Here is a 16,406-nt window from a genome sequence, read left to right as displayed (position 1 = left end):
TGGACAGAATAGTCTGCTTGACTCGATCTCCAAAATAACCAGCAAGAAAGCAGAGCTTGAAGTCATGGCTCAAGTGGTAAAGTGTTACCAAGCAAGTTGAGAAAGTACCAACCCCTGAAGTCCAATTCCAGTGAGGAGAAAAATTCTTCAAGACACTTATGCCAAATACTTCTTAGTATATCACCTTTTCATCTTAAAACCATGCACAGGCCAGGCCCAATGGCTCATACCTCTAATCTTACCTACTTGAGAGGTGAAGAGAGTACAAGCAACAAAAGAGGATCAAAGTGGGAGGCCAACCTACAAAACAAGTTAGAGAAACCCCATTTCAACAACAACAAAGGCACTAGGCATAATAGCATGCACCTGTCATTCCAGCTACACAGGAAGCATAAATAGGAGAATGTCAGTCCAGGGCAAGTGGTGCATAAATGCAAGAGCCTATTCAAAACATAAGTAAAGCAAAAAGAACTGAAGCTGTGGCTGAAGGGGAAAGCACCCGCCTGTCAATTGTGAACTTCTGAGCTTGAATACCATGCCACAATTAAACAAAACAAAACAAAAAGCATACACAAATCACAACACAGTATTTCTTCTGCAAAAAAGCAGGTGTAGGCTGACTTCCCATCCATCCAGGTACAACCTTGCAGATCTCTGCTCCCCCATCCTAGGAGCACATTCCTGGCATGCTCTTAAATGCATGAGGCACACCCTCATTCCAATAGACACAGGACCAGGCATCACAAACTCGAGAGTTCAAACTCAGGGTGGCCACAGGACATTTAAATATCTGGAGAAAGTAACTATTAATGACAGCTCATCAAAGTGAAGGCTCTGAGAACATACTGATGCATTCTTCAGTTGAAAAGAATTAAAGAAAAGGAGACATGTTTTCTTTCTGGCTGCAAAGTATTTCCTTGTATGCAGGGAACTCTGGGACCAGCTCTCCATGGCTCCTGAACTATTGAACTGGGACTGTGTTTAGCATTTGCATTCCCAAGCCACTCATTCATCTTCATTTAACTGTCTCCACCAGGGCCTTTTAACACTTGAAGATGCCCCGACATGTAACTAGGCATAAATAACAAGAGCATGACAGCCCTCTAATGACAAACACTCACACAGAAACTCAGGCTCGCTAACTGGTGACCCATAGTAGTCATATTGTATACCACAACCTGGGTTATCCCAGTGTTTAAATGTTAAAGAATCAACTGCCAACATTTAAACTTGAGAACTTTCATTGAAGAAGGCATATTTTTTAACAGTTCCAAAACCTGGCAACTGGACATGTTCCCCAATGAGAACAGAGTGCTAGTATAATTGATGTGGGCCCCAGCCCACATGCTCCATTCTTCCCATTTACCATACTCTCTACCCTTCTCTTGTGCCTCCCCATACAGAGACCAAATGTCATTTGTAATCTATCATTGTGGTTTCATGGTTGTTTTTCCTCATTTCATTCATTGCGTCCTCAGCCTCCTCCCACCCCATCAACCACTTGAATTTGCTGATACCTGAGATTAATAAACCTCTCCAGCAATACACTAAATCATTACTTGTTGATGGGCAATGGATTTGGCATGTATGAGGAATGCTTTTTCTGCCTTAGATTATTATTTTACTGGTCAACTCTCCATTTGGGTCAGAGCTCTCGTCGACGCAAGAGAAACTTTACTGTGAGTTTATTAAGAAACACAGTCGAGCCTTTAAAAGAAACCAACCCTTTGGATTTCATTCATTCTTCCTACACCTGTTTGATGGACAAATGCTATGTTTTCAAAGTCTCTGGTTTACACAACGTCTAGTTGGATACAAACATTTATTTCTATTTTCCATCTAGATAGAGAAATTCAGAGGCCTGCTCCTGCCTGCCTCTGTGAACAAGGCATATCTAGTTACTTCAAAGCAGGGCAGCTGTGGGAAGGAAACAGGAAGAGGGAGAGTGTGGGTGAAAAAGGGGACCATTCATTGGAAGAGGGTATGGAGGGAATAAGGGAGATGACTGCGCAGCTGGGGTGAGGAATGAGGATCCTGGGAGAGAAATAAGGGGTTAAAGGCAGTGGGGGAGACAGACATTGGGACAGCCTTGGGGGATACTCACGGTTGAGCCGTCGCCTCCGGATCCTGTCCCTCCATGGCCTGTTTCGGATCCAGTGTAATCTTGAAGGTAGCACCATGGTCAGAAGCAAAGGCCGTGGCCTAGGACTTTGTCATGACAGGGTGGCCACAGGGTCTTGTAGCAATCTGAGAAGTCAAGTTTAGATGCACATACAATGAGAAAAGATTAAGTTCCTCCTCTTTGTTTTTTTGAACAATTTGGTTTTTTTTTAAATTTGAGGTTTCCGTGGACTTTTATCTTGTAGCTTAGCCTTGCCTTTCCTTCCCCCTAACTCCTGCCTGGCTGGAAGGCAGCTGCCACGCTGAGCTGCCCAGGTCCAGACTTTCTGGCCGCCTGTGCAATGTTTTATGCATGAACTTGATGGGGAGGTAATGTATTCCAGCAGAGAAGATCACTAGGCTCCTGTGTCCTCCCTGTGTCAGAGGAGCCCAGCAGCCGCTGGGGGAGGGCAGGTGTCTCTGCTGCCTGTGGCTCAGGAATGGCCTGAAATGGGAATCCTGCTGCAGGCTGGATGGGAAGCAGGCCGTTGCTGCCAGGATCTTGGGCCAGTGCTGCTGGAGCCCCAGGGAGAGACACTCCTCACATCTGGAAGTACAGGATTTATTTACTGCTGCGTCCCTGGAGCTTATAAGAGTGTCTAGCACTTGGGAAGTGAACAATAAATTGTGTGTGTGTGTGTGTGTGTGTGTGTGTGTGTGTGTGTGTGTATTAGTACTGGAGCTTGAACTCAGGGCCAGGGCACTGTCTCATAGCTTTGTTATGCAGGGCTGGCTCTCTACCACTTGAGTCACAGCTCTACTTCTGGGTTTTTGGTGGCTAATTGGAGATAAGACTGGGTTAGAACCATGATCCTCCAGCTCAGTCTCTTGAGTAGCTAGGATCACAGCCACAGGCCACCAGTCGCCCTCACCCCCAGTCAACTGTGCTTTGTTTTTAAATTACTATCAGGCTCTCCTCTCCATGAAGCCACCCATTTTCTAAAGTTTCCATTGCATGCATGACCTGTCTCTCACTATCCTGATGTACAGAATGAGTGAGAACAACTGATTGGGCTGTCGGCCAATACCATCAGAGCTAAAGAGAGGACATTGAAAAGTTTGCATTTGCTGAGTACTGGTGGCTCACACCTATAATCCTAGCTGCTCAGAAGGCTGAGACTGGAGGATTGTGATTTGTAGTCTGCCTGAGCTGAGAAATCCATGATGAGATTCTTTCTCTACCAGCAAAATTCTAGATTGGAGGTGTGGGTCAAGTGGTAGCACATCAGCTATAAAGTAAGCTGAGTGAGAGCCCAATGTACAAGCAAAGCAAAGACAAAAAAAGAGGTTGCATTTCTCCTCTTGTGAATTTAAATATGAATAGTGCCAGTTTCCTTGTTATTACCAAGATGCTTAGGTCCAAGTGTCTCACTGTCCTCTTGGGCTGTTGTTCTGGTCACATGACACTGCCTCTGGGCCAGGGTGAATCATGCAGTTCCTTTTATGAAGGACTCTGTTTTATTTTCTCTTTCATCACGTAATAAATGTGTCATGTAGGGTGATTCTCCTAAGGATAATTTTCATCCGTGTTAAGAGCAGAGTGAATGTCAACTTTCACTCTTGTTTGGGCCCACAAGCTATTACCTTTTCATAAGTAGCAGAATTTTGTGGTGGAAACACACAGAATCTGCTAGGAGTGATGTGTTATAAAAAACAATATGGTTCTTTACCGGACATTCAACAGACAAAGGCCTCATCTCTAAAATATATGCAGAACTAAAAAAATTACCTTCTTCCAAAACAAAACTGCAAAGAACCAATAGCCCCCTCATCAAGTGGGCTAAAGACTTACAAAGAAACTTCTCTGATGAGGAAATGAGAATGGCCAATAGACATATGAAAAAATGCTCTACATCACTGGCCATAAAGGAAATGCAAATCAAAACAACATTGAGATTCCATCTCACCCCAGCAAGAATGTCATATATCAAGAAAACTAATAATAACAATTGTTGGAGGGGATGTGCCCAAAAGGGAACCCTACTTCATTGTTGGTGGGAATGTAAACTGGTTCAGCCACTCTGGCAAGCAGTATGGAGATTCCTCAGAAGGCTCAATATAGAACTCCCCTATGACCCAGCAACCCCACTGTTGGGTATCTATCCAAAAGCCCACAAACAAAATCACAGTAATGCCACCAGCACAACAATGTTCATCGCAGCACAATTTGTCATAGCGAGAAGCTGGAACCAACCCAGATGCCCCTCCATAGATGAATGGATCAGGAAAATGTGGTACACTTACACAATGGAATTTTATGCCTCTATCAGAAAGAATGACATTGTTCCATTTGTAAGGAAATGGAAGGACTTGGAAAAAGTTATACTAAGTGAAGTGAGCCAGACCCAAAGAAACATGGACTCTATGGCCTCCCTTATTGGGAATAATTAGTACAGGTTTAGGCAAGCCATAGCAGAGCATCACAAGGCCCAATAGCTATACCCTTAGAAACACATAAGATGATGCTAAGTGAAATGAACTCCATGTTATGGAAACAAGTGATATATCACAGTTGTAACTACTTTCAACGTCCTATGTGTATGTGTAGTTTCTATTATTGATGATGTTTTGTATCACCTTCCTATGTTTGTACCTACACTATCTCTGTAATCTTATCTGAGTATATTGGAAACCGTGTTTACTGGTATTGGAAGTAGGAAATTCAAAGGGAATACCAAATTCGAGAGACACAGGGTAAAAAAAGAGAAATAACTACAAAAGCAATACTTGCAAAACTGTTTGGTGTAAGTGAACTGAACACCTGGGGGGGGAGGGAAAGGGGGGCATGAGGGACAAGGCAACAAACAGTACAAGAAATGTATCCAATGCCCAACGTATGATACTGTAACCTCTCTGTACGTCAGTTTGATAATAAAAATTTGAGGAAAAAAATATGGTTGAATAAAAGCTCCATAATTATGTGATCCTTTTCTTTTCTCTCCTCCAACTCATTCTCAATCAATGGAAGTTAGATGTTGGACTCAGGAGAAAGAACACCAGCAAGGCTGTTTCGACTTGAAAAGCAGTGTGGGGGGAGACAGGCCTTTAATTACTCAGTGGAGAGCTGAACTGGCTGGCAAAGCGTATTGGAAAATAAAAGCTTATCAAATACCAGAAGGAAAATGGTATCACAGAACCCGAGTTATTTTCTCTCTTACTCTGTATTACTAATATCCACAAAAACAACAGAAGAACTCAGATTTTCCTCTGGAAATTGTGAGAGGATCTGGACACAGATGCTGGTCAGGGTATTCAGTTAGCTACTCAAGTACTTAGGAAGAAATGGGCTATTTCCATACTTTGTGTAGATATATGAGTTCATTTCATTTCCCGACATGATTGCCAATTTATTAGCAAATACATTTTTTATTCTAAAAAAGTGGGGATTAAAGAGTCTTTTCTCTCCAGATGAATGAAGAGAGAAATAATGGGTAAAATATAGTCAAAATATTCAATATACATATCTGAAAACAGAACCAGGTAGCTTGAAGGGATGGGAAGGGTTAGGAGAGATAAGGGAGAAAGATGGAAGGAGTGACATTGATCAAGAAGCCTTGTACTCATAAATCAATATGTTGCTTTGAAACTCATTTATACAACTACTTAAAGATAATAATAAAACCATATTGACCTAACAGTACATTGTATATGTTAACTCATAGAACTTATATAACTCATATAGTTAACTTATAACTCCCATATCCATTTTTCTGATGAAGGAACTGGGTAGGGTACACAGAAATTCAGTAACTTGCCATGCCACACACAGCAAGTGGCTGAGGTAAGATTTGGACTTGAATATTCTAGCTGAAGAGGCCATGTGTTTAACAATAACTTTTAGTAATTTTTCAAGTTAAGTAAAAATAAAAACACCAATATTAACTGTATACCCTGTCCACATAGTGTTTCTTAAATTAGGCAGTAACATTCTATTTAAAAATTATGTACTAGGTAGCTTTGACAAAGACAATTATTGAATAATAAAAAATGAGAAAATTGGACAGGTATTAGAGAATTACTATGCACAACATCAGGTCCAAGTGGATCATTTTAGAAAATGAACCTGACACTTGAGAGATTATGAAATACATTCAAGTTGACACAGCCAGATCTTACCTACTCTATTCCAAAACTTTAATATAATGTTCTTTCCCTGGTGGCTTAGCTATGATGTCACATTTGGGCTTTTTTTTGTAAGCCTTGGATATTTTTGGAAGACGGTTTTGGTGGAGCAGAGATACACAGTTTGGGTGGGGTTGGACCATGGAAGAAGCCAGGGGGCTAACAGGAGAGGCCAATGTGTGCTTATCATGTTTTCTTTGGATCTGGTGCTGTCCTTTACTGTTCTTCAGCTCCTTCTCTTCTTCCACCCAGACTGACTTCTCCAGCATTTCCTGTTCCAGATATCATGCCATCCCCACTAGTTCCACATTCAGGCGAACAACTGGTCCTGTTGCTTCTCCCTCCTAATTACTGCCCAGAAGTTTTCTCCAGCTGCCAAACTACCCTCCCCTGTGTGACTGATACAACCTCGTCAGCTTCCCATCCAGTGCCTGCCCTCCTGTTATAGCTTGGCCACACACTCCAATTTATTCTTGTGAATACCTAAAAGCCAGTCACTTCCTTTCATTTCAACTGTAGATAAATTGGATTAAATAATGAAAACACAACATCACTTACCACACCACCCCCCCGGGGAGTTTTGGATAGTATGAAGCAGAATTCAGGTAGTAATCTGTTCAGATCTGCCAGGCTTTCCATAACTCTCAGAAACTACAACATCTAAACTTGGTTTCCAAACACACATCTACTCCCCTGGCCTTGTAACCCAGTGGGTAGCACTGGGCTTCGGGGTTTAGCCAGAGGACTGACTCCTGCCTGAACCCTTTTGAAGTAAGTGACCTTGAGTGATTTGTGAAACCACTTCAGGCTTGAGTGTCCTGTACCTTGGGTAAGAGTCACTCGTTTCTACACCATGGGATATGGTGAGGAGCCAGAGGGCTCATCCATGTGGAAATGTGCCTGCTGAATAGTCAGAGCTTAATTATTAGCTATTAATCGGATTCTATGGTCTTTATTCTTCTAGGATGTTTCTTTTTTTTTCTTTGGTCAGTCTTAGGGATCAAACCCAGGGCCTTTATATACAAGACAAGTGCTCTATCACTGAACTACATCCTAGTAATATGTCTTTTACTCACTCCATGGCTTGGTTTTTCTCTGCTACCAATCCTAGCCACCTCATCATGGAAACATCATTTTCTGATTCACACCGCTGCAGTCTAAGGCATCAGCCAGGTTGGATGTGTGATTCTCTCAGTCTGCAAACCCTATCCTAGGAAGGAAATCTACTTGGTCATATTATGGTCATGGGGAAGATGAATTCAGCTGTGAGGATTGAATTCAGTTTTTTTTTTTTTTTTGTGTGTGTGTGTGTGTGTGTGTGCACGCGCGCACGTGTGTGCCTACATGCACTAGGCATAAAGACAACAAAGTTATCTTTATGAGCAAATTATTCATTCAAGATATGGGAACCCTATAGCCCTTATTTTCCATTCTTTGGTGGTAAGTCTTCGATAAGCATTTATGATGGCTAATTTTACATAACAGCCTGAGTAAGAAATTATTTCTAGGGTGTGTCTGTGAAAGTGTTTCCAGAAAAGATTAGTCCTTGAATCAATACATGGGGAGAGAAGAAGATCCATGCTAATCCAAGGGTAGATGGGAGACCTCATGCAAGCAATGGAGGGCCCAATTGGAATAGGAACATAGAGGAAAGGGGAAGTCATGCTGTTTCATCAGAGATTTCATTCTTAGATGTCAGAACTCTTGGTTCTTGGTCCTTTGGGCTTGGCATGGACTGTGTCAGAGGCTTTCCTGAGTCTCCAGCTCAGAAGCCCTTCATCGTGAGACTTAGCCTCCTTAACCATGTGAGTCAATTCTTCAGAATATATCATTTATACATCCATGGCTTCTGTTGCAGTTCTGTTTGTGCTCACCTGAGACACTTTCTGTCCCAACTGTGTGTTACTTATCCCAGCCCCAACCCTTACTTCGCACTTTAATTTCCAAGGTGCAGAGTGGCAGCAGGACCTGGGAGTTTCTTCTTCCTTACCCCAGAGACTGCCCTGTGCCAACCCAGCTCCTCTTCAAGTGGAGACATACTTGCACATTTGCCTTCCCAGAGGTCTCCTGCAGGGTCAGGCTGGCAGTGCCCTGCTGGGACTCCGCCCCCATCTTACTGCTTCCTAAGGAATATTACCTTAGTCACTCATCCAAGAATTCTGGTCCCAGTGTCTACCTCTGCAGCTTCATTGACAACAAACCTACAGCTCCAGAGATGGCCTGCATTCATTTGTGAGCCAGGGACGTCCCTGAGGAGGGATTCTTTCAGTCCTCTGTGGCTTGAGTCTGTGTTCTTTAGAGAAAGAACTACTGGGGATCCTGATCTCACGGCTTGTAGAAAATTATCTTTCAAGAACAGAAACCTAAAGACAGCTACTCTGTGTGTGTGTGTGTGTGTGTGTGTACATGCGTGCGTGTGCATGTGTGTGCATACACGCAGGTACACCCATGCATGTGTGGGTTGCTAGCACTAGGGTTTGAACTTTGGGCCTTGTACTCTTGCTTGAGCCTGGTGCTCTACCACTTGAGCCACACCTCCACTTCTGAGCTGGTTCATTGAAGATAAGAGTCTCCTGGACTTTTTTGTCCATTCTGGCTTTGAACCTCAGTCTTCAGATCTCAGTCTCCTGAGGAGCTAGGGTTACAGATGTGAGCTACCTGTGCCTGCGAAGAATAGCCACTCTTTAGAAACAGGAGGGAACAATGGCTATTCCATCTGTGACTCCATCTGTGTCACTGTGACTCTATTTGTGTCACTCCCGGCCACCCTTCCTCCTCCTACTTCCCCTGCCTGGAGAGAACTGCTTTTTGCATTGATTTATTTATTCCCTGACTTTACCTATTCATATACATATATGAATTACAAAGATACATATGAGCTTACAAAGACATAATCCCCTTGCAAATATATCTCTGAACACTTTTGTTGTTTAATCATATAGCACTGACACTATACCTATTTTGTTTTCCTTCTTTGTTTTGTTAAGGTGTAGTTGACAAGCAAAATTATTTAAGATGTACAATGTAACTTGATACACTTCCACACTGTAAAAAGATTGCCAGTCCAGTCAGCTGGTGCATCCATCACCAGATAAAAATTACCTTTTTTGTTTGTGTGTGGTGAGAACATTGAAGATCTACTCTTAGCACATCATTATTTATTGACCATTGTTAACACGAGTCACCATGCTGTACATTAGATCTCCAGAGCTTATTCAGCTTATAATCAAATTGTGGTTTCAGATTTTCGAAAAAGAGACTTTTCCTGCCAAGTCCAGCTGCCTGACTGAAATCTCAGCATGGGCAGGCCAGAGTAAACAGAGGCCGAATGAAAGATGGCATTTCTGGGACACGCTGCCCCATGGCTGATTTCACTTGGTGATGCTCTTAATTCCAACTGCAGGGGTTGCTATTGCTGGCAGCAAGGAGGAGATTTTTGGATGGTTCGCAGTGAGAAGTGTTTGCAGATGAAGGGAGCACAGGTACTGGCAGTATCTTCAGAACAACCAAGGAGATTCCTTTGGGTCAGTAGGTAGGGACAGTCCTCTGAGGCAGGCCAGTCCCAATTCCAGGCCGGTCAGACAGATACAGGAAGATGAGGAGGGAACACCTTTAATCCCTAACCCTTCTTCAAAATTATTCCAACTGCCTTAGCTTGTCCCTGGAGACTGAAATTCTACCATGCAAATTAATTTCTTTGGGTTTCAAGAAGCATTCCTTGTTCAAATGGAAATCTTTCAAGAGGTAACATTTCCTTGTTTCATTAACCAGAGATTTTTTTTATTACAAGTGACAGAAACTTAACTTACGACAATAGAAACATAAAATTGAATCTAACTGTTTTGTTTTGTTTTTTAAACTACAGCAGTCTGGCTTCAAACACAGCTAGATCACATGCGGATGCATGATCATCAGACATCCTTTTGTTTTTGGTTAGCTCTTTTTTTTCTTTGAATTGGTTTCACTGATGGTAACTATAAAATAAGTAAATAAATAAATAAAGTCAGGGCTGGGAATGTGGCTTAGTGGTAGAGTCTTGCCTAGCATGCATGAAGCCCTGGGTTCAATTCCTTAGCACCACATAAACAGAAAAAGCTGCAAGTGGCCCTGTGGCTCCAGTGGTAGAGTGCTAGCCTTGAGTAAAAAGAAGCCAGGGACAGTGCTCAGGCCCTGAGTCCAAGCCCCAGGACTGGCAAAAAATAACAACCCCCCCCCCAAAAAAATCCAATAGAAAGTTCTGGATGAATTCAAGTCCTTAATCATGATCATTTAGCATGTTGTTTTATTCCTGCCTTACATCTGCATTTTGAAACTGCTATTTTGGATTGCTTTAATCTGCCATGTTCCAGGAGGACTCTGTAAAGTAAAACCCTTCATACTCTGCAATGTCTGAAAAGGCAGCATTGTTGACATGACCCATCTTTGAAGACCCAAAGAATGTGAAACATCCAGGCTGGCTTTTTTTTTTTTCCTGCAGCTGGGAAAATAAAATATCCACATGGATCCTTAAACCCAGACAGTGATGAGGGGCAGGAAGTGTCCTCGAGGAAGAGGAGGCAGCAGATACAGGGCAGGGGAGCAGGGGTGGAGAAAAGAGTTGTGTCGTCTATGGGTCGAAGCATTTCATAGTTGTTATCTACCCTACATTCTGGAAAACAAAAGTTAGGGTACTGGAGGTTCATTCTCTGGCATCTCAGTTCCTTCTACCACCACTCCTCCCACCTGATGGCAAAGCCAGGTTTTCTGAACACACAGGAAGCACCTTACAAACTTGCCTCCAGTCCCTGAAAAGGTCCTACAGACAGGCCACCTGAACCACATGCCCAAACTGCTGATCAGGCCCAGGTAGAGGGCTAAGGGGAAACCTGCTTTGTACTTTGGAAGATGATCCATGTAAATTCCTAGACTGAAGTTGAGAGTGTGGCCTTGGACAAGTTAACTAACTACTCAACTACTCAACTAACTACTCCTTGCTCAAAAAGGGATAATATTGGGGCTGGGAATATGGCCTAGTGGCAAGAGTGCTTGCCTCATATACATGAAGCCCTGGGTTCGATTCCCCAGCACCACATATATAGAAAATGGCCAGAAGGGGCGCTGTGGCTCAAGTGGCAGAGTGCTAGCCTTGAGCAAAAAGAAGCCAGGGACAGTCCAAGCCCAGGACTGGCAAAAAAAAAAAAAAAAAAAAGGATAATATTCTTACTTTGAAAGTAGCAATTTGTGTTGGATGTTTGATACATATTAGGTTACACACGTGTGAGCTGTTATTACTGAAAAGTATTAGATGATCATGTCACAGTGGGAGGCCCCAGGACCACAGCATATGTGAGCTGACCTCCACACCTTACAGAAGAGTTCAAATCAGCTCACCAGAAATGGCTGACCCTGGAGTGGGTGCCTAGGTGTGTGGTGGGATGGGTTTTGACAAGAACAGGCAGGTGCAGGTGGGAGAGGTACAAGAGGCTAGTGCTGAGGATGGTTGTATCTCCACAGATGCTAAGAAAGAAGTTCCACAGAAGCTACATCGAGCCTGCCAAAGGCATGCTGGGTAAATGGGCATAGAATATTCTAGAAGAAAAGGTTTTGCTCTTCATTTCTGGTTTATCTCTGTTGAGACTCTGAGTCCTGGCTCTATGATGAGGCAGGTTCTCTAAAGGAATCATCGCATCTCCCTCTGCCCACAGGTTCAAGTCCTGAGCCTGAAAAACAAACACAGGATTTAGCAATGGCTGAATCCACTCTCTGGAAGGAGAATCCTTGAATATTATGTAGATGGTTTGTGGCTTATGATGGAATTAGATCCCAAGAAACTAGTTGGAAGCTGAAGATCCATCTTTGAAAATACATTTATTATATCGAACCTACCAAATGTCTTAGCTTAGTTTAGCCTAACTAACCTTTATATATGAGACTACAGTTGAGCAAACTCATCTACCCTCAACCCAATTTTACAGTACAATGGCGACTTAATCTGTGGAATATGATAATAGGAGTAGAAAACAGAAGATAGGTACACTTTCCCACCATGATAAAGTTTAAAAATTGTAAATGGCTCATGCCTGTAATCCTAGCTACTCAGGAGGCTGAGATCTGAAGATCACAGTTCAAAGCCAGCCCAGGTAGGAAAGTAACCATCAAAAGCCAGATGGGATTCAAGTGGTAGAGCACCAACCTTGAGCGAAAAAGCTAAGGGATAGCACCCAAGCTCTGAAATTCAAGCCCCAGTACACACACACACACACACACACACACACACACACACACACACACACACACGTAAGTGGAATCATGTTAATTATCTGATAAACCACAAGTGCACCATGACTTTCTAGTATGACTTGCTCTTTCCTTGCTATCTGATCTCATGAAATACTGGGCAGTGAGCAACACAACAGTAGACTTTGCTCTATTCTGATCTGCCGTTCCTCCTGCCTTATATCCAAAATCCACCCATATTTTACAGGGTGCTCTAGTCCTGGAAGTTAAATATTTCACAATTATATGCCTATGAGGCTTTTGTGTTCTATAATAAACTCTGCAAAATACCAATCCAACATGAACTTTTATCCTGGGAAGTATTTCTCCTTTTATTTGCTCCATTTCCCCCCACTCCAAGCATTACACTTTCTCTTTATTCTGAACATTTTTTCTCCCTGTTGCCTTTTTTTTTCTGCCCCAGTCACTATGGAGAGATAAAGGTGAAGGGTGGGGTTTCAACTTCTTTTTTTTTTTTTTTTTTTTTGCCAGTCCTGGGCCTTGGACTCAGGGCCTGAGCACTGTCCCTGGCTTCTTCCCGCTCAAGGCTAGCACTCTGCCACTTGAGCCACAGCGCCGCTTCTGGCCGTTTTCTGTATATGTGGTGCTGGGGAATCGAACCCAGGGCCTCGTGTATCCGAGGCAGGCACTCTTGCCACTAGGCCATATCCCCAGCCCCGGGTTTCATCTTCTTGAGAAGAGACTATATGCCAGTTGAGGTTCAAGCTCAGGGTGGTTCAGAGGGCCCATTTGTTGGGTCATGGTACTGAAGCAAGTCTTAAACATAGTGTAAAATGTATACAAGGATAACCTAATGATAGTAACTATTATCAGACATGTGCCGTTTTCACAGTCTATGGAAGAGGTATGCCAGGGCCTGTGTGCCTGCATGGGAGGGCTCAGGGCAGTGGAGATTCAGCATTGCCACAGTCTTGCTCAAATGTCCACTTGAACTTAATCCTTTACAGCATCTGTGTACCCAGAGGGCACTTGAATGTTTGTTCTTAGCTTTGGAGGGCACTGATATTTTAATTTTTTTCCAGGGCAACATCACTAAGCCTGAGGCCCCTGGAAATATGTTTCATTGCCCAGCCCTGTAAAAACTTGACCTATTTTGTGCAGGCAAATTAACCGTGGTTCTGGAATTCTTTATTTATTTTTTCATGCAAAAGGAATAAATGAAACTTTTTACTGCTGAATAGCTCCTAGTTACCAGAGTCAATTAGATCCATGGACATGACCAACTGCTGCTTCATGGATATAAGATCTTTACAGGCCCCAATTGTGTAGGTCCAGGCCTCAAAAAGAAGCATACAAACAAAAATCCACTTCTCTTTGTTCTTGTGGCTGGGTGATTGGGCACAGCCATCATTGTGAGTAACAGATCACTGCCTTCTCACCAGGACTATGCCCTTCAATGCTGTGATATTTATGGTCACACATAACAGTTCCATCCGCACATCTTGTTTGAATCAGGCCAAAGGAAAAACAAACCTCCCAAGCTCCCACCTGCCCATAGGCTTGAGGCTGGGCAGGAGATGAAAAATCACCCCTTATTACAAGTTGGTAGCTAGAGTTAAGGGAGTCTAGTGTGTGTATGCTGTAGGCAAAGTCCATAGAGAGGGGAGCCCTAGTCACAGGGGTTCCTTTCTCATTCCTCCTTGGCCCAGTGATGCCCAGTTGGGAAAGACAAGGATGGAGAGGGGATTTCAAAGATCAAGAAGTAACACAGCTTGGTGTAACAAAGCACAATCCAAATGCCTCTGTTTAGGCAAGTTCAGAAAACCTTCCTGCCTTCTTAAAATTGGAGACCACTTTCTGGGGAGTCGAACATTTGCTGGAGAATCTGTGGGTCTGATGTCGTTGCTCTCTGAGGGTCACAGTGGGAGACTGTCTAGCAAGGGCCTACTGAGTGGCCTGCCTGCCCTGCACACTGCCATGTATCCAGGGCCACAGGTCCGGGGCCTCCCTCTCAGCCGAGCCTGTGACCTGGAGTGATAAAGGCGAGGACAGAATGAAGCCACCAGGTCCTTGAAGGATTATCCTGGAGGAAATGAACTTCATAGGGGAACAAATATGGCCCTGAGAACAGGTCCTGTGAATGTGAGGTGAAGGATTCCTGGATGCAACAGGAGGGTTAAAAAGATAATGGAAAAACAAAATTCACTTTTGTTCTGCATGAATTGGAGAGCATGAAAAATTGACCAGGAAGTGTGAGCCCTCTAAGGAGCCTTGTTGTAAAACGTCTGATGACTTAGGTTTGCATCCGTCAAAAGAAGAGAGGGTCACTACAAGCAAAATTGTTTCTCAGCAGTATCTTGAATGGCTTCATCTCTCCCTGAAGCTGCTATACCTTTGGCCACAAGGTGGTGATGTGGGGAGCCTGTGGCTGGGTGGAGAGGGGCGGTTACTTTGACGTGGTCATCAAATCAGCAGTCACTGCTCGAGCACACCAAAAGGAGCCAGTGTGTGATGTGGTGTTCTTCCGCCACCTGCCGACAACATGGGCTCATTGCAATTTCCGAGTCACCCCACTTACAAAGGTCTTTCAAGGTCCATTTTCTCTATTTAAATTAAGATAATTACATTGACTCCACAGGAGAAAGCATTTACGCCTGAGGATCTGGATTATCTATTTTATTGGGTTAATTAACCTTCATGATTCAACTGCTAAAGAATACATCCGCATATCTGAGAGGCAGAGTTCATATAAATAATATGTGAGAAAAAATATATATATGAGAAATTTTTGTTAGTAATATTTGCCAAAAGTGGAGAGAGGAGTTTCTGGGGAACTTCATGAAGGAATCAATATATTTAAATAAAGTGTGCAAAATTGTCCATTCACTGGGAGACTGGGAAGATGCTAATAAAAGCCACAATTGCTCATGTCCTTTTATTCAGCCCGAGTTTTATTACAACTAAAGAACCCCAAAATAAATATACTGCAACAATCTATTCATCCACTAAGCCATTTACCCATGATACAGTCATGATGTCATGGGTACTACTTCTCAAAGGGAATTAAATTTCAGTGTAAATCTGGTAGAGACCTTCAAATCATAACAGCTTGAATTTTTTTTTTTTTGTTTCGCCAAATAACCCTTGTCATGTGCCAGCTTTCTCATTTGTTGGCTTCTTCTATTGTTCTTTTCCAATGACTTTCTTATCTCTATACTATATTTATTCCTATAGTGTCCTCCCTGGAATACAGCATGCATTCTTACCAAGACCCTGGTTGTTACTAACTTGTTGCTTCTCAGCTCTGAATCCACCTTTCATTGCTTGTATGCAAGAGAGAAATCCGTTGCTTAAGTCAGTTGGTATAGGAGTGTAAGCTCTAGAGAAGCATTAAGTAAAGGAATTTTTCCTCTTGCGAGTGCCATCCTCTTGCCCTTCTTCAGAAGCCTATGGATTCTCCAGACATGGGCTCCATCATTGGGAGATTAGTAGTCATACCCCACACCTGGCAGCTTTCCCAGCATGCTCTGAGGGTGATGTCACACTACAGTTGTGGAGTCCATGAGCCACCTTTCCCAGTTGGATGGCTTCCCTTGAGTGGCTTGGAACAAGTTTCATGACCTTTAGTGTGTTGGCCTTTTCTGAAACTGTCAGAAACTGGGGTGGGGGGGCAGGGGGGCGGATGATCAACCCTTGATGCCAAGATTATCTTTCTGGCCTTCCTTCCTCTCTTGATCTTTGTAGCACTAAAGACCTAGGTATAATGTAAATGAAGGTGGAAGTGACGAAGAGGATGTAGGATCAAACATCATGGCTGAGTAAAGGAAGTGAGAGCTGAGACACTGGATAAGAAGATGGAGGAGGGGAGGCAGGGTCAACAGGAAGGAGAAGGGGATGAGAGGCACAGG

The 16,406-nt window shown here is 43.2% G+C and overlaps 1 protein-coding gene across 2 annotated transcripts in view; it reads right to left on the bottom strand.

Moving 5' to 3' along the window:
• Positions 1-2,425, bottom strand: part of Ripor2 (RHO family interacting cell polarization regulator 2) — a 177,879-nt gene extending 175,454 nt beyond the window's left edge. Inside the window, exon 1 of one of the 2 annotated variants that reach the window (XM_048348371.1) lies at positions 2,105-2,425. In XM_048348371.1, the coding sequence (XP_048204328.1) occupies positions 2,105-2,180 (76 nt within the window). In that variant the 5' untranslated portion in view covers positions 2,181-2,425. The remainder of the gene's footprint in view (positions 1-2,104) is intronic. The other variant, XM_048348366.1, reaches the window with a different exon arrangement.
• Positions 2,426-16,406: the final 13,981 nt, after the last annotated feature.

The sequence above is a fragment of the Perognathus longimembris genome, chromosome 6 (assembly GCF_023159225.1).
Source record: "Perognathus longimembris pacificus isolate PPM17 chromosome 6, ASM2315922v1, whole genome shotgun sequence".
NCBI lineage: Eukaryota > Metazoa > Chordata > Mammalia > Rodentia > Heteromyidae > Perognathus > Perognathus longimembris.
This window is presented reverse-complemented; position numbering and strand designations above follow the sequence as displayed.